Source organism: Melitaea cinxia, chromosome 18, assembly GCF_905220565.1.
Source record: "Melitaea cinxia chromosome 18, ilMelCinx1.1, whole genome shotgun sequence".
Taxonomy (NCBI): Eukaryota; Metazoa; Arthropoda; class Insecta; order Lepidoptera; family Nymphalidae; genus Melitaea; species Melitaea cinxia.
This window is the reverse complement of record NC_059411.1, coordinates 10,338,334-10,363,103: the sequence shown is the minus strand read 5'-3', so window position 1 is coordinate 10,363,103 and position 24,770 is coordinate 10,338,334. Positions and strand designations below refer to the sequence as shown.

Here is a 24,770-nt window from a genome sequence, read left to right as displayed (position 1 = left end):
AAACTGATCCGGATTATGTAAACACAAAACTATTGAACGCCATCTACTTAAATGGAATCAGCCACGAGTCACAAAATTTTCAACTTATTCCTATTTTTTTAATATTTAATTTTCTTGAATATTGTAAATGAATTAGAAAATAAATATATTATTAGACGTGTACTTACTATAAAAAAAATCTCTGCAATTAACACTGCACAAAGCTTAAAACAAAATAGTAATCTTACTTGCGAGACGCCGAGGTGTTCTGCAATGTTCTCACTGCAGTACACAATGTCTCCTTGTTGTGACAACACTAGTACGAAGCCATCCAACGCTTTCATGTACGAGAGCTCAGACTGCACTTCCTCGAGACCCTTGGGACTCTGCAGCTTTGGCGCTTCTTTGTCTTCCGGCACTGAAAGAAAAAGATATTAACTTTCCTCATTGTCTCGTAGTTGATGATCTTTGAAAGTTTTGATGTACATAGGAAACATCTGTAGTATTTTTCTTATTCGTTGAGAGCGTATAGTTTAGAGTATATAGAAACGTGTAAATATTCTGCTTTAATAGGTCTGTTACTTTATACATTATTTCAATATTATTATCCTTAAAATTTTTAAGTACTAATGAGTAAGTATTCATGAAAGTGAGTCGAATTCATTTATTTAAAGCACACAAACATACGGACCGGGAATTCGTTACTGTCGTTTTACGTAATAGGCGCTAATTGGTATGTCACGAAGTTTCGTGAAACCGAAGAAATAATAACGTTTGATTAAATTAATATTTTTGTTTTTATATAAGAGTATCCGTGTAATATACCTAAAGGTATAAGTTTTTCGAACAGTAGCAGCGGATGATGAAATTATATTTACATTCAGAAATCAAGTATTTTGTAAATTTTTGTTGTCTGGTTCTGTATACCATAAAGTTTAAGAAAAATAAGTAGATGGAGCTATTATATAACAGTCTATAAATCTTTTTTTTTTTTATTCAGCGATAAATTTTAGACACCTTTCATTTGTAGTCTCATAGTTTTATTTCTGACGACAGTACAATATCCAGAGGTAAAGCTGTGGGTACAGACTCGTGGACAACATAATAAAATATTATTTAACAGACAATGCACAGCGCCGCGCCGCCGTGACGTTTTGCGGTGAGGTTTCCTCTTTATAATGTCAAAGTGACGCGTGCCAAAGTTCCAAATATATCGGAAACAGTGGTTGCAATTACTTGAGGAAAATTAATGTCAGAAAAATTTAGGTTATTTAAAAAATATACGTCTCTCTCTCTCTCTCTCTCTCAGCCACGTAACGTCAGTTCTCGACAGTTTAGTTGGCCTTTCTTTGGCATTACTAAAATCGATTTTTTTTTTTTATTAGAAACAAAAACAAGTATTTCCTTATCATGTATAATAATACGCTAAAGTTAAAAGAGATGTTTGCCTCCCTTTTTATAAAAATACCTCAAATAATTACTCAACATAGATTATATGATATATCATTTTATAAATAATTCCTCTACCGACATCAACAACTAAAAAAATTATTATTGCTTTTGTTTTTTGTAAATTAATTAATTATTAAAATTATATATATTACGAAGGCTTAAATTTTGTAACAATCGTCAACACGATTGACAGTCGGTAATTTTTTTACTTATTACTTATTTACACGGGTGTTTGCTAGTATAGTATCTAATATTTACTTCTATGTAAAAATGATAATTGTATGTGATAAATAATGTAATTCTTGATATTAAAAACGAATGAGGCACTTATTACATCTTGTTAAATAATATTTATCATACAATTTTAAAACATCCAGTGTAATCTAGATATCATTTCATGTTATTGTGAAAATTAGTCATTGCTATAGATCCATGTATGTGATCGTAAATTAATAGACGTTTGTTTATATTATTGTAATTATTTAATTATCATGCCATTGTCTAACTAAAGCTTATGTTTTCGTTTGATTTACACACATTCGAAATTTATATTTTAGCGGATAAAATTAGTCGTTTAAATTGTTTGTAATCTTATTACAACTTATAGGAATCTACATTCCGAATCGGTGGTAGCTTTACTTTTACAAAAATTATAATTTATTTTTAAAGTTTTACTATGTAAAATGACGATTCGAAGGTGCTCATGGGCTATTTGAATAAAGCTGATTTTGATTTTGATCTATATCGGTAAGTCATGAACCCGCCTATGTTCATCCATATCTACAATAACATTATTCATAACAAAAGATAGAAATGATATAACTTACTTTAATAATTTTTCAAAACAAACAAGACGTGCGCTTTAATGATTTTAAAATAAATTCATTTGTTAAATTTATTGACATAAACCTAAAAATAATACTTAACTTTAAATATTTTAATATTAATTACGTACCACTGAATCAAAAAGTTAACTAATTTTTTTTACAATATTTTAAATAATAGAATTGCTATCGCAAATTCGATTAAAAAGGTCTAATGTCAAAATTGTTTCAAATAATAGTCGAAATGTCTAAAAAATAACGTAATGTGTATTATGTTACAAATATTGTACATTAAAAAAGGCAAACACGATACGAGACGCGATTTAGCCTGTAACATCCCACAGCTGGGCATATATCTCTTGCTCCATATAGGCGAGGGATTGGAACTTATCACGACGCAGTTCCACTGCGTGTTGGTAAGATATATTCCCTACTATGAGTAACGATCGCTACCAGGTGTATATGATGACAACCAGTACCGACCGATTAACGTGCTCTCCGAGGAACGGTGTGGAGACCCATAAGGACAAAAAACCAGACCGGAAAGAAATATTTGTACAAATACAAATATTTGTACAGATACAAATATCCGGCCTGAGCGGGAGTCGAACCCGCAATCGCCTGTGTGAGCGCCCACGCGGTACACGCACCACTATACCAGAGCGGTGAAAACCGGCGGAAAAAAAAAAGAAAATAAAAGGCTAAAACTAATAAATTAGTAGGAATTGTTTACATGTTTGTATGAACGCCACATGGCCTAACTTATGACTGAGGTCATACATTTGTTGTCTGCTCTTATTACGCCAATGCAGTAAAAACAAATTTGATGTACGATGTAAATCATTGATACCAGATTCCATAAACTTGCTAAAATATTGTATTGTACACAATGCTTGATGCATAAAATGTCTCTTAAACCTTAGTTTCGAAAGTATATTAAGGTTGAATCAAACGCTGGAATAACCTGCTGCTTGTTTGGGCTGCATTGAACAAGCAACCATAGTTTAAAGCTAATCTACCTGTAGTTCTTTGTTGGGGCTTTAATAACGACAATGATTCGGATAACAAAAGCAATAAACTATCTATTATATTATATATATAGAAAAAGAACATAAAACCATAAGCATATATAAAAATAATAAAACGATACTCACACATAGAAACGACATCGCGTACACGAAGAAAAGAGATCGCCAGGCGCATCACAGATGCCTTGTCCAGCTGGTCAACCTCTTCTTTCTTCGCCGGTAACGCAGCAGTCAGTTCAGCAAAAATCTGCATTTCCTTTGTACGACGACATCGAGCGGCCACGCGCGATTTCTCTTTTCGTTTCTCATTGTTCCTAACAATAAAAATAAATAATAAATATATTTAAAGGTCTCGTGTCACAGTGTTAGTTACCATACTCCTCCGAACAGGCTGGACCTATTTTAATTAAATTGTGTGTGCATTTCGGGTAGGTCTGAGAATCGGTCAACATCTATTTTTCATATTCCTAAGTTATAAGGGATATATAGGGATAATATATATGAGATTAGGGGGTTAATAACATATATGGCAAAACAACGTTTGCGGGGTCAGCTAGTATATATATTTATTTATTATTAAAAATAAAATTTCAGAAATTTATATATTGATAATTGTGTTTGCAGGCAAACGAAGAAAAACCGACTTCAATTATATCGACAAGTAATGACAGCATAGGTAGACGAAAAAATAGTCGAGTAAATACACATTATCAAAGATTACTCCAAAAGTTGTTACAGATCTCGATGAAATTTGAATGTGACCAATGATAAACATTGGCTTTCGATTAAATTAAAAATCATCGAAATCGGTACACCCAGTAAAAAGTTATGCAGATTTTCGAGAGTTTCCCTCGAATTCTCTGGGATTCCATCATCAGATCCTGGTTTCTTTATCATGGTACTACATTTAGGATATCTCTTCTCCAACAAAAAAAGAGTTATCAAAATCGGTTCATAAACGACGGAGTTATGCCCGAACATACATAAATATATTACGGTCGGATTGAGTAACCTGCTCCTTTTTTTTTTGAAGTCGGTTAAAAATTATGTTTTGTTATAAAATTTTAACGTTTATGTTAATTTGGTCAATATGTTTCTTCCTATTAATTAAAACGTGAAACAAACACTTCTAGAATATTCGATATTTACAATTAAATTGTTAAATAATTATTTGTAAAATAAAACCTTTAAAACCTACGTGATACACTTTCATCAAAATAATACCTATACTCAATAGAAATAATTGATAAAACAAAACCTTAATTTCGTTTTAATTTTTAGGTCGCATAAACATACTGTTTATTTTTTTTAAATAACTTTTTTTTTAGTTTAGGATACATTACTTATTCGATATTACACAAAGAGTTTTAAGTTTGCCAACTTCAGGCACATCCGGGATACACATTTTTAAAATATTACTTCACTATTATTTATTAAATAAACAAGAACGGTAACACATTAGTATAACACGAGACTATATTCTTCCAAATCACAGAACATTGTAACTTGCAATAACGAAAAGTTTATTTCATTAATTTGTCATTAGCTCCTAGCTGATGGTAAGTTTTATCGCTTGTTCCAAATAGCATTTTTAACAAGTGCGTCAACAAATGTGATTTTAAAATAACTTTTTAAGGACGACAGTTTACAAGTTACAGTTAACAGTGTACAACTTTACTAGAAATGCCCCGTTCCTGTCTTCAACAACGATTCGTTTTCTGAAGAAACATTGAACTCACAACATGTTCGAAATTTAAATACAAAATTCGAAATTATGGAAAACGGAACCGGGGTTGAAAACAGGACTAAACATTGTTCCTAAATTCGTCGAAGTCCTTCGTCGAGTTCTTTTCAAATGTTTTTTGATTACCAAGTTGCAACACAATCTCATTTAATACAAATTAGAGTTACACTCTGATCATGAATTTATATTACGAGATAGTTGATAAGATAGTCTATTGATCAAACTATAAATGTGTAACAAACGTCGAAGCTATTGACGCAAACAGGTCCCGGGCGCCGTAACCTACTGCGAATGGTCGAGATGGGTAGGGTAGCTTAAATTTTTTGAATTAATATTGTTTTCTTCCTCGTTAATTAATATATAAGAAATGTAATGGTTTAGAAAGTAGAACAGTATTAAAGTTAGACATTATATTATTTTTCGTTGTGTTTATGGATAAATACGAATGCAACACATTTTCCAACTACGAAATTATATATAAAAAAATGCAATAGGAATCTAAAAAAAATGTTAGACATATAAAGCAAATAAATATAAACTAAAAAAATAATAATTTTATTACAACAGGTTACAGATGTCGAAATGAACTAGTTTGGGAACGATAAAACAGTCGACGCTACCAACGACAAGGACGGCTATATTCGAGTGGAATGCATTGAGGAAAATATCGCTTCGACGAAGCTACACGCGGTAAAAAAAACTACTGTTAATTTAAACAATAATTATATTAATCGATGAAACGGAATGCTTTCAGATACGTCGATCTCCATCATGGTTGCGAATAATTCACCTGTGATACTTTGTTGTTTGTTATCTTATAAATTTAAATTAAACATAAAAATGACATATTTTATCTTTTTATATCTCTATACAAAGTAATACGTTAAACGGATATTCTTCTATATAAAATTTTCGTGTCACAATGTTAGTAACCATACTCGTCCGAAATGGTTGGACCGAGTTTTATGAAATTTTGTGTGCATATCGGGTAGGTCTGACAATCGACCAAAATTTATTTTTCAGACCCCTAAGTTATGAGGGGGGGGGGGGGGGGGTTATAACATATATGGCAAAACAACGTTTGCGTGGTTAGCTGGTCTTTGTATAGATTTAAAAGGTTGATGTAAAGAAAATCAATAAACATGTATTAATTAGATAGCTGAAGATTCTCGCTTAGATATTGTACAAATCCTGTTTTTAATAAGCACTTAACTTGTGGTTCTACTTCTTATTCATCATTACAGCCTATACAGTCCACTGCTGGACATAGGCCTCCACAAGTTGACGCCAAAAATAACGTGAACTCATGTGTTTTGCCCATAGTCACCACGCTGGGCAGAGGCGGGTTGGTGACCGCAGTACTGGCTTTGTCGCACCGAAGACGCTGCTGCCCGTCTTCCAAAGCCAGCAGTTGGATGGTTATCCCGCCATCGGTCGGCTTCTTAAGTTCCAAGGTGGTTGTGGAACCTTGTTATCCCTTAGTCGCCTCTTACGACACCCACGGGAAGAGAGGGGGTGGCTAAATTCTTTAGTGCCGTAGCCACACAGCACATCTTTCATCTTATTCATTTAATTAAAATAACTATAATTTAATTTTCTATTTTTAGGTTTGATGTTTTTTAATTTAGCCCAATAAAGCACAATCGTCATGGAGAAAACATGAAGGGGGTTGTTTATCACAGACGAGACAACAACCATTTTTGTTAAAGTTAAAAAAATGCCTGGACAAGGTTTTTGGTTCAACAGACATCTTATCTACGCTGTTTCTAGGCTTAATATTTATCTATAACGCTCGTCTTCATATTTACCTGATTTAACTAAATATAGTACCAACTATGAAAACATTTTTATCTTCAGTTATTTTATTTCAAAACAAATTTTAAAAGTGATTCAAAAATTGTCTCCATGTAGGCAGCACGTTTTCAATGTCGTGATGGGTACAATAATATTCCAATGGTTATTTATTTATATGTTTTGCTATATATTAAATAGATCGGGGCAAAAGTCTTATCGTATTTTCTAGAAAAAAATTGCAGTAAAATCTCTTTGGTTGTATCTAACTGGTTTTGATACCATAAAAAGGTGAAATTTTAATAATGAAATTAAAAACTAAAAAACAATATCCCGCCATTTTTTATTTGTTTTTCTGTACCCCAAAATCCAAAGAAAAAAAAATTCAACGAAGAAGTTCGGTACATTTTAAAGTTTACTTTAAAAAACGGAAAGATGCGACTCAAGTCGTTTGTTTGTTGTCAATTGACGTTTATGGACCTATTGCAGCAAGAGTAGCACAAAATTTGTTTAAGCGTCTTCAGCCAGGAAATTTTAATGTCAAAGATGTATTTCGTTCTGGTCGCACCGTTACGGATAAACATGATGAAATTTTTGAAAAAGTGGAGATACATCAAGTCGAACCGAGAACGAAGCTGAGATCAGCACTGTAATGTGGATCGGGCCTTGAGATATAGCTAAAGATCTGAGAATTGACTATTAATCAGTTTGATTTATTTGAAAAAGGCTGGCTATATAAACAAGCTCGATATATAGGTGCCACATGAACTCACTGAAATTGATCAACAAAAAACGTGCGGTCTTTTATCACGACAACACCCGACCTCGTACATATATATATCTTTAGACACTCAACAAAAATTCAGAGTTTGATTAGGAAGTAATCATGCATCCACCATATAGCCCCGATCTTGTACCCTCAGATTCCTATCTCTTTTTGTCATTTATTATTATAATTAATGTAAATTAATTTTGTGAAATTAATTCACACTTCTAAATAGTAATTGATATTTTGTTGTATACCTACTTCCTGCATTTTTTTTAAACATTTGATGTACTGTTACAAGTATAGCTACTTTGCCTTATCTAATTATCAAATGAATTACATAGCAAAAAAAGCAACTTCAAAATATTATTAATTTATCCTATAGCCGCTAATCAAACGCATATCACATGTGTCAAGTACTCATTCCAATGGCAGCCGAACTGTTCTTATGATACAATATAAACCATCAGTCAAGCAATGCATTTTAAAGTGAAAGATTACAAGCTAAAAGAGCAAAAAAATATTTAAAGAATCATAACCAATGAATAGTCCAATTACTTTACTAGTTCGATATCTATACAAAAACATTTCATACTAAGTCAATTGTATGTGCCGTTATAGTTATAAGTGGTTGGGACACAAAGATACCCGTGAACACCGAAGGACCAATGTACTCATCAAAATATTGGAATGGTGTTTTACACATGATAAAAGTACGCGTATGTAAAAAACTCATATTTGCAAGCAACTCAAAGCTTTGTTGTGTTTTCGCGGTGGATGGTAATGCAATGACGTAGGTATTCTCTGTAGGACCGAAGGACAAGAACATTAGGCATCAGCTTCTGTTAGACAGACGTCTCACAAATGAAATGATATCATAATATGCTTATTATTATTTTCATAACCATTTTCATTGTATTCAAAATCAAATTGAGTATATGTATTATTTTAACTCAAATAGACTGAAGTTACGAATTGGGTATTAGGAGAACATAATTATTATCATATGCTGACCCAGAATTTTGAAATACGTCCTTGGGGATTTGGAGGTAACTATTGTTTAGGAAATAGTTGGTATTAAGAGTATTAATAAACCACTCCAGAACATACTTAACAGTCGTGACGTCGCCAGCTTTGTATCAACTTTATTGATAAGCGTCAACGAATATTATGATTACAGAAGGTCATATGATTGTTCAAATTAAAAACATAAAACAAATATATATAAACGCACGCTATCGATTGGAGTAACTGATAATGGCAATATTTTTGTCAGTTAGATTAAAAATATATTTTATTTAAAGTAAATTCAAAATTGTATTTGATTGTGATTGATTACTATTGTATATTTTTTATGGGTAATTTTATACGTGCGAAGTATCTTTTTCATTTCAATTCATGCCAGTAATTAATTTCAGATGTTCTTCTGCTCTAAGTTATTTCTAAAATTTAAATCACCTAGGAAATTTTTTCTAACAAACAAAACAAAATAATGAATTAAGGTTATTCTTGCCGTTTAGGAAGAGTGTATTGATCCACTTATGCACAAAAAAAAATTGCCAGATTAAATTCTGTATTCAGAGTGATTTTTAATGTTTAGAATTTAAATACTTTTTGTATTAGAAAGTCTATGTATTGATGATGATACGATTAAGCACCACCTATCAAGGCCTCCACAAGTTCACGCCATTTTTGGCGTTAATTTGTGGAGGCCTAGGTCCAGCAGTGGACTGTGATAGGCTGAAATGACTGACTGAAATTACATTCACTGTAAAATAGTTGCATTTAACACGCCCCTCGAAATCTAAATATTAGAATCTGAAAGAGTGAAATTGCGCGAGTACACGATGCTTTATTAGACCCTGTATTTTCACAATGTAAGTTTAAATAGTGTGACACAAATACATCAATGATATATTTCGCACAGTTCTTAACAGGAGCGTGTGTGTTCAAGTGGCCGTGATTGCAAATATAATTGCGTTCCCGTCCAATCTAGGAGCTGTGACGTTAGTCTGCAAATTTGTATGTCCGCTTTATATATATCGTCACACCTCGTGTCTACGTGAGTTCTAAGAGGTTATCATCTACTGTGACATAAGAATTAAGCATTATCTAATTGAACTCGTGAGGGAAATTTCGTAGAAGCTATGTTTTAAACATTAGTCTATGTCTTTTTATCTTGACATGAGTCAGATTTTTTTTACAATATCGTAAAATTCCTTAATATAAAAGTAAACATGCAAGAATTTTTTGAATTATTTTTTCTTAGAATATCTTCTTCTAACACATTTGTGTTAAATGTATATAATTGAATAATGCAGTTGAATCACCTTTGCTGTTAGACTATTATTCAAAACTAGAACTAGAGTTATATATGATATTCTTTTAGTTGTTTCTGTTTAACGCTTTATACCAAATTTAACTATACTTATCTTTTTTAAAGAAACATTTTAAATTTCGTTAATATAATTTTTTTAAACGTTTTATGATTATAATATTTTTTTAACGTTTTATGAGTTATTAAAATTGATGACGTATTATATCTGTTTTTTGTTAACGGAATATCTTCTTAGAAATAATGTAACTAATCTTAAAAGAGACAATGAAGTCAATTATTTCCTCGTTACTTTATCAAGAACTAAATTAAAGTTTAACAAATTGTCACTTTGTTTAGTTTGTAGGTACTCATAGAAATATATTTGTAGGAAGGTCACACTGATTAATAACAATGTAAGGTAACACAAGATAGTTATTAGTTTACAATTATAGATCGTAATATAATATGTGACAATTAATTCGTTTGCACAAATTAATTATCAAAAGCGTCTATGTTAAGCTAAGCTAGCAGAATACAAGTGCACCGTGCCAAGCCAGAGCCAACACTGCCATTGCCACTGTTGCTCTGGTCTTTTTATACAGGTCAGAATGACTCGAGGATGAGTGAGGGTAGGTGAGTATCGAACGATGTGCTAGGTGGCGTTATCGGTGCATCTGTTGTTTATAAATTCCTTGCTACTTGCGTAGACGACAGCGAAGGTGCCGACATATTCATTTTAGACACAAAAACACCAAAATACTAATCAACAACTCAAGACTAATATTTGAAAAAAAAGTGAGTGTGAGAGTAATCTTTTCTAATCTTTTTTTCTTAAGGGGATCGGAAACGCTCTTGTGATGCTGCAACTGGCTGCTAGGAGCATCAAGTATTGCTGGTACTCATTGGCTACGGTAACCGTATAAGCCTGTTTCCTACCCCACAGTGTACAGAATAATTATAATACCTAACATTTTTGTTAACGTCGGCTAAAAGAATATATCTAGTTTCCCAGTTTTTTTTTTTTCTTGACTTTAGGTATTTTTCAATCAATCGGCCACATATATATTGGCATCTATTTTTGTTAAATATATTTAAATTAAATGTAATGTAATTATTCATAGTAGACACAGTTTACGAAGAAAATTACTTATTCCAATGAATCAAGTATAAATTATAAGTAAATATACATTAGATCAAGGCATTATTTCTCTGTACAGCTCTAGTAAATAGATCATTTTATTGTCTAGTAAACACGCTACAAAAACATTATTGCTAAAAATCCGCAGTTACAAATATTGCATTTATTAAATTATTTTACTTCACAGGTTTAAAACCTGTCTAGTTCTTCGGGAAAACCATAACAGAATGGTTTGTTTGTGTTGTTTACGTTAATATTAAATGTGCATGTTACGTTCTAAGTAATTGAAAATAATCTAGTGCTCAGCCCATGTTAAAATTAACCAAGATTTATTATTTTCCTTAATCATTAAATATATTTCTGAAACCCTATTATAATGTCATTAAAATGTAATTAATCCGAATGATACCTGGCACGATTTCTATACAAGGTTTTATTAACGAATGCTACTTACCTACCTATCAAATAAGCATTATTTATATATACTGCTAATTGATACAAAAATTATTCTATTGTCTCACGTATAACACGTAGTGATCTACTTCATTATTAACAAAGAATGTTTTTACATGAATGTTAAAAACAACACATATTTTTTTTATACCTTCCAAGTCCTAAACTCCGTAGGTTTTCAAATTGTTTTTATCTAAACTTTAAAATGAGTAAAAATCACATACACCTTTAACTGAGGTAGGGCACAGCAGGAATTTCCTGCTCAAAATATGGAGCAGCCCGACTGGGGTAGTACCTCGACCTTACAGAAGACCACAGCTAAATAATACTGTTTTCAAGCAGTATTGTGTTCCTGTTGGTGAGTAAGGTGACCAGAGCTCCTGGGGGGATTGGGGATCGGGTCGGCAACGCGCTTGCGATGCTTCTGCTGTTGCAGGCGTCTATAAGCTACGGTAATCTCTTACCATCAGGTGAGCCGTACGCTTATTTGCCGACCTAGTGATATATATAAAAAAAAAAAATACACCTAAATTCGCCTGCTTCATATCAGAGGAAACTCAAGTGAAATTCTTATATACTTACTTGTTAGATATATGTAAGCAAATAATTATAACAAACTACAACTGGATTATATAGTACATAAATAAAAATACATATATCTACGAGAAGCTTTCTTAACGGAGATTAAAATAGATTAAATAACCACGGTAGGTAAATATTGGATGCTTTTTAAATAAAAATCATATAAGCATTACAAGTGTTAAAGGCGTACAATTTAAATTCTTAAAAAAATTGGTTTTCATATTATTAAATATTAGGTCTTTACCTATAAAATATAATATATAAAGGGTTGAAAATACAGCAAAAAAATGCATTTAAAATATATAACATGACTACGATATGGTATCAACCGTCATAATTATCAACTATGTAAACACGCATATATGGAAGTTAAGGTACCTGCGAGTAATAAGAGCCGGCGTATTGCATGGGCCACTACTCCAAAAATACACTTCCAAAGTATTTATAAGATGGCCCTTGCGCACACATATAAAGAACCAAAAGGAAAGCTTAATTTCATTGCCACGTGATAGCACGATCCGCCATCTTGTCAGTAGCCAAGAAATTGTCCGAACAGTTGGTGGACGTCACTCGTTAGTAAAAATCTCTCCATAAACATTATAAATTGTGTGTAAAATAGTCTGCTGTTTGTAATTTTTTTCTGTTTTATAGTAAAAAGTAATCATAAGAGTTGACTAATCAAGGTAAGTTTAATCGCTTTATTGACAATTAACAATTTTACAAAGAAAAGCCTAAAAATCACTCTCATGGTCAACTAGTGGAATAATATTTTTTTAGACATTTGCATAACCTTTTTCTACATTTCTCATAATATATTTTTTAAGCGTTGCTCTTTACTTTATTACTTACAATGCCTATATAATGTCATAATTAAAAACATAAGTGAAACATTTAAATACTTAAACCAATAAATAATTGTAAGTTTTATTTACTTCATCTGTATTTGCTTTGCATGAGCTTATTATTTATTTCCTTTTTAGAATCACAAAATCTTGCTGATGATCGTCCACATTCTGAGAAGACAGTTTTTGATCAAAATAGTAATATGCCTTTGGAAAATTCGTCAACTCCTGGTCCTAGTGGTATAAATTACCGGCATGTAGTGAAAAGTCCCGATGTTAGTAGTTTAGATTCTGACATGACCTTTTTTGACGATCATTACCCATATTCACCATCTTTGTTACATCATAATGACTTTTTACCCGCTTTATCTACGATAGCGGTAAAAAAACGTTTAGTTGATTACAGCTCATCTGATTCTGATCTTATAAATTCAAACTCACTAACAGGTCTAAGTCAGTATGCTGCATCGATAAGAAGACTAATAATTGATAGCTCTGAATCTGATACTTTTATTGCAGAATCACTTGTTCTGCCACAAAATTTTACGCCTCAAAATATCCGTGATATATACAGTTCCTTTGTTGATAAAAATGTAGATCCAATATCAAGGCAAGAACAAACTCCCAAGAAGAATACAGCATATACTGACTTCTACAGTATAAGACAAGTACGTGATGGCTCTACAACAGCAAGTGATTCTGAAGACAACTTGCCGCTATCGATAATAAAAGCCAAAAAAGTCATAAAGTCTCCATTTCAGGAGCTGATACCGACGCCGAATTTAGCTGTGGTGAAACAAAATAAGCCAAGACGTAAGGCCATCAATTATAAAGCACGGATTGTAACCAAGTATTTGTTTGCTGAAAAAGTTGATGAAAAACACCAACGTGAGAAAGAAACAAATAGTGAACTGCCACAGCAGGCAAAGGTAAGGACGAAAGGATGTCCAAAAACATTTCGTCCTATTAGAAGAAATAAAGAAAAGAAATAATTTAAAGGACAGGAATTAAAAAATAGAAAACAGAAACGGACACTAAATGACACTTTTGACAAATGGTACTGTCATGCTTGTAATACAGAGAGTTTTAAATACATGCGACAGTGTCCAGTATGCCAAAAATGGTTCCATGAAGAATGCGTGGGCCTGACAAAAGATGATATTGATTTTCAATGCCCTATGTGCAATTAGCTGATCAAAGCTGTAAAATAAAGCATAACGATAAAACTGATTTCTACTGGATTTTATAATGATTGATCTCATTAGTGTAATAAGGGCCACATTTTTTATACAAAAAAAAGTTTTAGTTTTATTTGTTTTTATTAAAGCTTTTGATATTATTACGCGCTAATTCTTCTTAAATATATTTAATATTTTTTATTTTATTTTCGTAATGCTTTTTAATGCGAATTTTTGTTACTTTATTCTAATAAGGGCCATCGATATATTTTTGATTAGTTAGAATTCATCTAGAGCGTGATCCGTAAAGAAAGTGATAAATGATAATTAGTGGAAACAAGAAAATTTAATAATAGTGCTGATATAAGTGAAAAAAAAATTATTTAAATTTGGCCCTTTTTAAACCACCAGGGTTTATTAAGGACCACACAGAGGGTTTTTAAAAAACTGATTTGTAGACGAAAATTATAATAGTAATCCAAAACATTGTACTTGGTTTGATTAATAATAAAAAAAATATTTCTCTGATGTCTTGTTTTTTGTTCTCAACGTTTAAATATTTAAAATATTAAGTGTTGAATTAAGGTGGCTCTTATTTGCCGCAGGGACCTTATAATTTGTCGTAGATAACATAAAGCCGGTCACGTTATCACCGTCGTTACGTACCTCATACTGTTAAAGGAGCGGGTTATCGCTTGCTCTGGGCCTGAGTTGTTCCACGCTTAACACACGGACTTAAGACTTGGGTTATAGCAGATTAAGTTATCGATTCAAACACAGACGCTCGGACAGAACTGGACTAAACAAATAATTTTTCTCGAGTTATTGACTCTAAAGCAAATTAGGCGGTTCTCTGTCTGGGAGGAAAATCCCAAGATATAAACCTCACGTGGTTTTAATCAGCTGATTAAAATGGGATGAGGTGTTTGGCGTTCTTCCAGCCGGTATTGGTAATATCATAAATATTCTAGAAATGAAGCTCGTAACAAAGCCCCCACGCTATCTGGAGGGTACACGTGCACATTTTTTCACAGTTAAATATTTTATACTAGCCGTTCCTTGCGGCACCGCCTGTGAATACTTATACTAGTAGTTCTAAGCCGTTGTTAATTTTATGATCCGTTAAAAACGCTGTGAGATATGATTTTTTTATTAACAGTCAATATGAATATTGTTTGTTGAGTAATATCTCTACATATAGAAGGTGTAGGATGATAAATCTAACACACAACTTTAATTTAAACCTCCAGGATCAACATTTTAAAAACCGTATTCGGTTTATGAACAGACAAAAAAAAACAAAAAAACTTTTGGCTGTTTTCACTTTTATAATAATAATTGTGTTTGGTGGCAAACCAAAAAAAAAACGACTTCAATTACATCGACAAATAATACAACAAAAAAAAAATAGTCAATTAAATACGCATTATCAAAGATTACTCCAAAAGTTGTAATCAGATCTCGATGAAATTTAAATGTGACTACATGATAAACATTGATAAACATCGGCTTTCGATTAAATTAAAAATCATCAAAATCGGTTCACCCATTAAAAAGTTATGCTGATTTTCGAGGGTTTCCCTCGATTTCTCTGAGATCCCATCATTAGATCCTGGTTTCCTTATCATAGTACCACACTTAGGATATCTCCTCTCCAACAAAAAAAGAACTATCAAAATCGGTTCATAAACGACGTAGTTATTCCCGAATATAATTAAAAAAAAATATTAATAAATACGGTCGAATAGAGTAACATCCTACTTTTTTGAAGTCGGTTAAAAACACCTACGATTTTTTTTTCTTAAACATGCCTCATCAAATAAGTATGATACAGGCAACTCATCATCAGACAGTGACATCCCCAACAACTTGTGAACGACATTTTCGTCTACTTCAAGTTTTATTTTTTTCTAGCCCTTAAATAAGCTTTTAAAAATATAATGAGTAATACTCAGTCAATATATGTACTGTTAGTCAATTAACATAGCAGAATATAGAACATCCATCTATCTGAGCCGGGTCGCATTAATCCATAGTAATAATATAATTATATTATTACTATGGAATGAAAGTGAGTTTATTTGTTTGTTCCACTTTCACGACTCAACGGCTTGACTAATCTCGCCATGAAATTTGGAATCCACATAGCTTAGGGACTCGGAATGGACACAGGCTAACCTTTTATCCGTAGTTCCCGAGAGATAGCTAAAAAACGTTACGAGTGCAACCGTCACCCTGCCGTCTTTCCTATGAGCATAGAAATAAAAACCTTACGATTTCAACTAAGATTGACGAAATAAAACGAAATCACGAAAATACGTCAAAAATGAAAAACTCATCAACGACAAAGCAGTCATATACAATTGTTAAAAAAATCAACTTCATTGGTTATAGTTGTTACAAATTAAAGCTCATTTACGGTTTAATCGTTTAAATATAGTAGGAATATGAAATAGTATTGTATTGTAGCGCCGCCATTATTGAAATGAGGGAAAATAAGTACACGCAGTAGAATAATGTTACTGTCAATTTATTATTTGTCAACTCTCAAGGTGTACCTATTTCTTTATTTTTTTTTTGTTGTCAACTTATTTGTGAATTATGGATTGTATGTTTTTCTGAGTTGTTTAATAATTTTTATTTTTTTTTGTATCTGTTACTATTTATATTAACCTCAATTATATATTTCGTTATAGAAGTACCTATGTTTAATTATTTTGACTGTTAGTTTTGTTGAATACAAATATATTAAGTATGTATTAAGTAAGTAAAATACATGCAGTTAGTCCATTCCGATTGTATCTTTATATTCGCTTATCAGTAGCTATTATCGCTATTAAACCGTGTGGGAAAGTTAAAAGCATTTAGTAATAATATATGATGACTACTGACCACAAGTGGGTATTACTTGGAGGTACTTCTAGCTTTTGGTGTCGGCATTTGTGGTTGTGGAGTTCAGTCCGTGTGCGTCTTTGTTACGATTTATCTACTTATCTATTTCGATGTTATCCGCAATATACGTGACCGATTTATCTCTACTACATTATCGATGTATCACTGACCAGATGTATCACTTAGCGTAAGGGGCAAATCACAGTTTTTCAGGAGAGTCAAAAACGATTTTTTTTTTTTTCGAAATCTGTCTGTATCTTTTGTGATTATATTCCAATTTTAATGGTGTCTAGGACAAATATTCTTAAAATTTTCCATTCTTTAACATTATAATATCAAAATTTATGAAACTTAGTTGTTTGGAAAATAGCATGTCCCTTACATTAAAAAAAATGGTTGAGTTATCCCTTACCCTACACAAATTTTATGAAAATTCAATGGAAAATAATGTAAGCAGCAAGGAAAATAGAGCATTATATGGTAACGGGCTCTTTTAGTGTTGTATTTTGATGTAAGGATACTCATATATACTTGAATGAATTGTAAATATTTAGAACCTTATTTAGATGGAGTTAAAGTCTATTTAATTCACACTAATATTTTTAATTCCAAGGAAATATGTGTGTTTGAACGTTTCTATATTCTATTTTTTTGGAATAGTCCAAAATAGTAAACAAATATGGCGTACTTCCGACCACAGACAATAGAGTAATATTGTAAGTATAGTAAAGTGACACAAAGAGCAAAAAATGAATGAACAATATTAATAAGCCATAGACGAATATAAAATTTATTTTATGTTCAAATATTAACGCAAACATATCGCTAAAATTATTTCAAAACCTAATAATATATTGAATATTTTTGCTAAGAATTAGTAGAGGTTACAGAATTACAAAAAGAAAAAAAAATATATTAATCGAGCATCGAGCATAAAAGGCAACAAATTTATATTTCGTTTATGTGAAATGGTCGGTAAAAAAAAACGTCAAAAATAAAATTTACAACAAAATAGGACCGCCTGTGTCTAAAAAAAAAGTCGACCCTGTTAATATTATTGTCACATTATTTGTATTTACTATGAATAAATAATTGTGTCTGCTCGCAAACGAAAAAAAACCGACTTCAATTACATCGACGAGTAATTCAACGTAGATCGACGAAAAAATAGTCAAGTAACTACGCGTTATCAAAGATTACTCAAAAAGTAGTTATCAGATCTCAATAAAATTTATATGTGACCACATGACAAACATCAGCCTTCGATTAAATTAAAAATTATTAAAATCGGTACACCAAGTAAAAAGTTATTGCGGATTTTCAAGAACTTTCCTCGATTCCTCTGGGATCCCTTCATCAGATCCTGGTTTCGTTATCACGGTACTAAACTAAGAATATTTTCTTTCCAACAAAAAAAGAATTATCAAAATCGGTATACCCAGTAAAAAGTTATTGCGGATTTTCAAGAGTTTCCCTCGATTTCTCTGGGATTCCATCATCAGATTCTGGTTTTCTTATCATGGTACTAAACTTGGGATATCTACTTTCCAACAAAAAAAGAATAGTAGAAAGTTATGCGGTATAATACAACGTAGGTCGACGAAAAAAGCGTGAAGTAAATACGCATCATTAGATATATTTTTTGTTTTGACATATCTAATTATATTTTTTGTACTTGTTTGTTGTGTGTGTGTTGTTTGTATTTGTTATTGTAGCCAGGTTGTTGTAGTATTTACTTGGCACCAACTTCAAAATTATAAAATATTTATTTAATCATTTCTGATTAACTAAATCAAAATACGAATTACTTTGTACTGAGTAAATTTATTTTTCACTTTTTAGTTTCCTTTTTGAAGTCGGTTTTTTTTTTGTTAAAAATTATTTTATTTTACAATTTTTAGTGATGGTTTTTAGTATGGGTAACAAGGATGCTTTTTCTCTTATGTCGGGGGTTCGGAAACATACACAATACACAAGCACAAACACCCAGATCATGACAAACATCTATATGGCCAATACAAATGTCTGTCGTGTGCGGGGATTGAACCCACTAACGCCAGCGCAACAGCCGGTGCTGTGACCGCTGCGCTAACGCGTCGACATACTATGAGTAAATTTCGCTATCAGGTGTACGTAATAACAACCGGGACTGACAGCCTAGCGTGTTCTCCGAGGCTAGGTTGGGAGAACCACAAGGATAAACAACTAGAGCGAAAATAAATATTTGTATAAACATAAATATCCACTCCGAGCGGGAATAGAACCCGCGACCGTCGGTGTTTAGGCGCCGCCGACACGGCACATGCACCATTCTATCAAAACGGTCGTCAAACAGCAAAAGGTAACTGCTGTAAATTATTGAGAAATTCCCTCGAGTGTTTATGGGCTCCATCATCAAACCTGGTCCTGCCACACAGATGATCACACAGCAGGTAATTGCTATAATTCGTTGAAAAGTTCTCTCGACTATCTTTCGTCTCCATCATCAGACTTTAATGGCACTTGTAACTCATATAGGTGCAAAGTTCTCATCAATAGAAACGAATTAAGTTCAAACAGCAGGTAATTGCTATAAGTCGTAGAAGAGTACCCTCGACTATCTTTCGTCTTCATCATCAGACTGAAATGGCACTTATAACTCATATATATGCAAAGTTCTCATCAATAGAAACGAATTAAGTTCAAACAGCAGGAAATTGCTATAAATCGTTAAAGAGTTCCCCCGACTAACTTTTGTCTCCATCATCAGACTGTAATGGCACTTATAACTCATACAGGTGCAAAGTTCTCATCAATAGAAACGAATTAAGTTCAAAAAGCACGTAATTGCTATAAATCGTTGAAGAGTTCCCTCGACTATCTTTCTTCTCCATCATCAGATCGACTCCAGACCTTTATAAAATAGTAGTGCTTTATAGTACTTAATGAAAACATGATTAAATTTACTAGTCACCCTTACGATTTTTGAAAGTTTCCCTCGATTTCTCTGGGATCCCATCATCAGATCCTGGTTTCCTTATCATGGTACCAAACTATGAATATCTCCTTTCCAACAAAAAAAGAATTATCAAAATCGGTTCATAAACGACGAAGTTATCTCCGAACATACATAAAAAAAAAATATATATATACGGTCGAATTGAGTAACCTCCTCCTTTTTTTGAAGTCGGTTAAAAAAAAATACAGTCGAATTGAGAACCTCCTCCTTTTTTGAAAGTCGGTTAAAAACCTGGCGCCGGCGGCACTCTCTCTCTAACGTCTACAAAAAAGTACTAATAACATTGTACTCCACGAAGCTCTTATTGGGTAATCCTAAGTCTCATCCTAAAGTCTCAAATTTTTTTCCTGTGAACTACAAGTAAACGTTTATGCCGTTGCTATGTGGTATACTTTAATATTATATGGGAAGCGTTAAAAATGTTCAGGATGAAATTGTAATTCAGAAATATTCATAATATAAAATAAAACCTTTACAATGAACACTTTACCATAAATGATTGATATTTGCAATATTTTGTAAGCATTTTTTGCGCTCAACATAAAAAAAAAAACAATTAATAACAAAATACAAATTAATAACAAATCGCTTTACGATAATATTATTTAACAAGTTATAATTCGTGAAAATTTAAAATATAGTTAAAGAACATGGCCTATTATCGCTCATGCTGTTCATTCACTTATACTCATTCACCTCTAAAAATATTCTGACCACATCCCTATTTGCCTTTAAAAAAAATATATTGAAATGTCATATTCGAAAATATTATTTATCTGTACTCTCGGAATTCGTATTTTAGTAGTTTTTATGTGTTTAAAATGATAAATTGATATTTGTTTTTAGTGAAATAAATAGTAAATGGAGTTTTACAAATGTCCTTAAGCGAATGTGTTGTAAAAGTGAGTGATAAATGCGTAAAAAACGTGAATTACGATTGACAGCGGTTTGTTTACCAAATAGGGCTCTTCCAAAAAAAAACGGAATATACGTACTTCAGCACTATGTTATAAAAATCTACATAGCTTACACTATTATACCACTGTCAAATAAAGAGCACATTAGCATAATTATTAAGCAACTTATTTTTACAAGAAATTAATCAGTAATTTTCTTCTTGGAATTCCTTCTCACTCCTCTTCCTTTTATGATAAATCTTTTACAGTTCAAGCCTCTCGCTTATGGAATACCTTGCCCTTGAATATCAGACGTGTACAAACACCTGCACTTTTTAAAAAGACTGTTTGGAAGCATTTTCTTCAAACTGAACAATAAACAAGTAATTCATAATTATAATGTATACATATATGTATTTATATGTATGTATGCATGTACCTGGGTATATATGTATATATGTCAGTATGTATGTATGTATTTATGTATCTATTTATGTATGTATGTATGAATGTATGTATATGTTTAATTATTTGAATATTTATAATAAATTTGTTGTAACTTGTACATCTATGCTGACGCTAGACCCTTTCCTTTGCCCTAAGGTTGCCTGGAAGAGATCGCTTTTTAGCGATAAGGCCGCCCTTTGTACCTAATGAATATATTGTCAATATTATTTTTCTTTCTTTGATATGTATTATTTCTGTTTTTGGTGTACAATAAAGTGTATTATTATTATTATTAATCTCAAAACAAAAACATAAACCAAAAACAATTATTTAATGCTCTTTATAACTTATATTTACTCACGACCGAAATAAATAATCAAGAATATTTATAATCATTGATAGGTATTTAGTGGAATAAGACCAATTTGAAAAAATAACAACGTTGGTAAGTCTCTCGATATTGGTAGGAATGATTATTTCGGCAGTAACAGAACAAAAAAAAAATCACAAATGTTCGCAGATTCAACCAAGAGTAACTGGTGAAATAAGCCTATCAATGGTATTCAAATTTCAATGGTTTTTAATCATGGTCATTCTCTATGTCAGCTTTGCTTTCAATGTCGTCTGTTTCGTTCAATATATCACTAACAAGAATTTTATTTTAAAATAAAGAGTCAAGTCACTGATGACACGCAATATCGTCAAAAAACCTTGGGACACTTTGAGACAATGAAAGTTCTAGAATTGCTGTCGGTCTCCGGTAGGGAGCTCCACTGTGTTTTGAATACAGATGTCCGTGCGGAATAGACGTCGGTTCTTTCGGACTACATAGCCTTTTCTGCAACAAGAGTTCAAGTCGGTTTTCCCGCCACGGTTCCCTAAATGATACCATAACAAGAGCTCTTGGCACCATCGACGTTTCTGCTCTTATCGAGCCTATTGGAATTAGTCGCGATGATGGCAAGAGACCTGATTGATTGATGTTAGTTACCTGGGAAAGGGGACGGGCGCTTTTGTGGGACACAACCTGCGTTGACACACTTGCTCCGCCTCATGTCAGGGAAATAGCCTTAAAAGCGGGAGCCGCAGCGGAAAAAACTGAAACGACTAAACAGAACAAATCACTTCAGCCTAATACAGTCTAAAGCTGGACATAGGCCTCCACAAGTTCACGACAAAAATGGAGTGAACTCATGTGTTTTGCCCATAGTCACCACGCTGGGCAAGCAGGTTGATGACCGAAGGGCTGGCTTTGTCGCACCGAAGACGCTGCTGCCCGTCTTCGGCCTGTGTATTTCAAAGCCAGCAGTTAGATGGTTATTCCGCCACCCGTCGGCTTTATAAGTTCCAAGGTGGTAGTGGAACTGTGTTATCCCGTAGTCGCCTCTTAAGACACCCACGGGAAAAGAGGGGGTGGCTATATTCTAATGCCGTAACCACACAGCAAGGCACAAATATTCCTCACTAATTCCAAATTACATCTCATCAATCCATACATTACATCATATCAAAAATTACAATTAATTTACATCTTATCATACAAATTACATCTTCGACCTTGGAGTAGCAGTGCTAAAGATATTTTTAATGTGATAACTCCTCGCCTTATTGCCTTCACTGGTGAGGAGAGGGCTGGTGCATTATTGCCCAGAGAATCGGCATAGCGATTCAACGGGGAAATGCTGCCAGCATTCTTGGCAAAATTCCACGTGGACATGGTTTGTACCAAAACTATCTATAAATATTTAGTTCATTTAATAAATATTGTTATTTTTGGAAGGTATAATTATATCGTGTTGAAACCTTTTTGGTATAATATTCATGGCACACAATTTTTTTCAATCATTATGCTTTGCTACTGATATCGGTAGTCTTTCTTTATAAAGTGATGGTAATGCCTTTCTTATAATTTCTTCACAACTGTAACTACCCACTTCCTGGTAATTTGTGCACTTGCTGGTAATTTGTGTAGCTCTTTTTCGCTTTGTCTCCAACAAAGTCTTCTTTCTATTTCCCTTTCTCTTTCCTTTTTCTTGCATTTCTCTGGAAAGTTCTATAGCGTAAGTAGTACAATTATCTAACATGGTATATTTGACGTCTATTTTGGCCAAATATTTTTTTCTGAATGTGCAAACTCTTATGTTTTTCATATGCAGATCTTTATTTTTAAGAGTAGCTGGAGTAAATATCTGCCAGACTATTGAAATCAATAAAATCAGTATGTTCCAAAACACGGTACGGCTGAGGCCGTTTTCTGGCAGATTCCATGTCACTTAGCCATTGAGAAGGTGCCCAAACGATTAGTTTTTTACCTTCCCCCTCTATAATATACTCAACTATTAATTCACTTTTTTGTTAATTTGAAACGAGAATAATTTAAGGGGCCTATTAATTAGGATATTTTTTACTCATATCATTAGGGTAAAGAGCTCATTCTTTACCTTTTTTCATTACATAATAATGTAAGGGACTAATTCTGGTAAAGTTCTAACTGTGAAGTAAAGTAAGGTACATGTTATTATAAGTTTGTTGACTCAATTCTAATGTTAGGGTCAAATAAATTTATGAATACGATTTACTTTAATTTTCATTTAAAAAATAAGACTAAAGTCCGTTAAATCAAAATTTGTAGCAAAAATCGCTCTAGCATATCTGAAAATGTGTACAAAATTCCAAATCCAATGATATATATAACTCAATTTCGGCAAAATGTCCCTTACAATAAGTGATACTTACTCTCATTGTGCTTTTTCATAAGTGGGAATCATGAATTTTAAATTTTATTTAAACCAAACAGAAAAGGATAATTGTGTTTGCTGGCAAACGAAAAAAAACCCACTTCAATTACATCCTCAAGTAATACAACGTAGGTAGACAAAAAAATTGTCAAGTAAATACGCATTATCAAAGATTACTCCAACAGTTGTATTCAGATCACGATGAAATTGAAATGTGACCACATGATAAACATCGGCTTTCGATTAAATTAAAAATTATCAAAATCGGTAAACCCAGTAAAAAGTTATGCAGATTTTAGAGGGTTATCAGACCCTGGTTTCCTTATCATGGTACCACACACCAGGGATATCTCCTTTTCAACAAAAAACGCCGACGCCGACGCTAACGCTAAGAATATACCTACGTTGCAGTTACACGATTCAGTACCTGTATGAGAATTTTTGTTGCATGTTTGGTCTGCCTAGACACCTACGTATTAATTGTTGTAACCGCTATAACAACACGTAATAAATATTAGTTTCTATAATGCTAACAAGGTATTTCGTGATAGCTGTTACAATATCAGAAAATATTCGCTTTAGCTTGCAATATCCCACTGCTGAGTATATGCCTTTTTGCCCATATAAGAAAGAGAAGGATCAGAGCTTAATATAATAATAAATAATAATATAATAAATTCGGAAGTGAACGTACCATTTGTTATT

The 24,770-nt window shown here is 32.5% G+C and overlaps 1 protein-coding gene across 2 annotated transcripts in view; it reads right to left on the bottom strand.

Moving 5' to 3' along the window:
• LOC123662047 (hypoxia-inducible factor 1-alpha) overlaps positions 1-24,770 on the bottom strand; it is a 127,258-nt gene that overhangs the window by 77,942 nt on the left and 24,546 nt on the right. For both annotated transcript variants that reach the window (XM_045596937.1, XM_045596936.1), the window contains exons 2-3: positions 3,410-3,597; positions 228-397 (exon numbers count right to left, since the gene is read on the bottom strand). In XM_045596937.1, the coding sequence (XP_045452893.1) occupies positions 228-397; positions 3,410-3,597 (358 nt within the window). The remainder of the gene's footprint in view (positions 1-227; positions 398-3,409; positions 3,598-24,770) is intronic.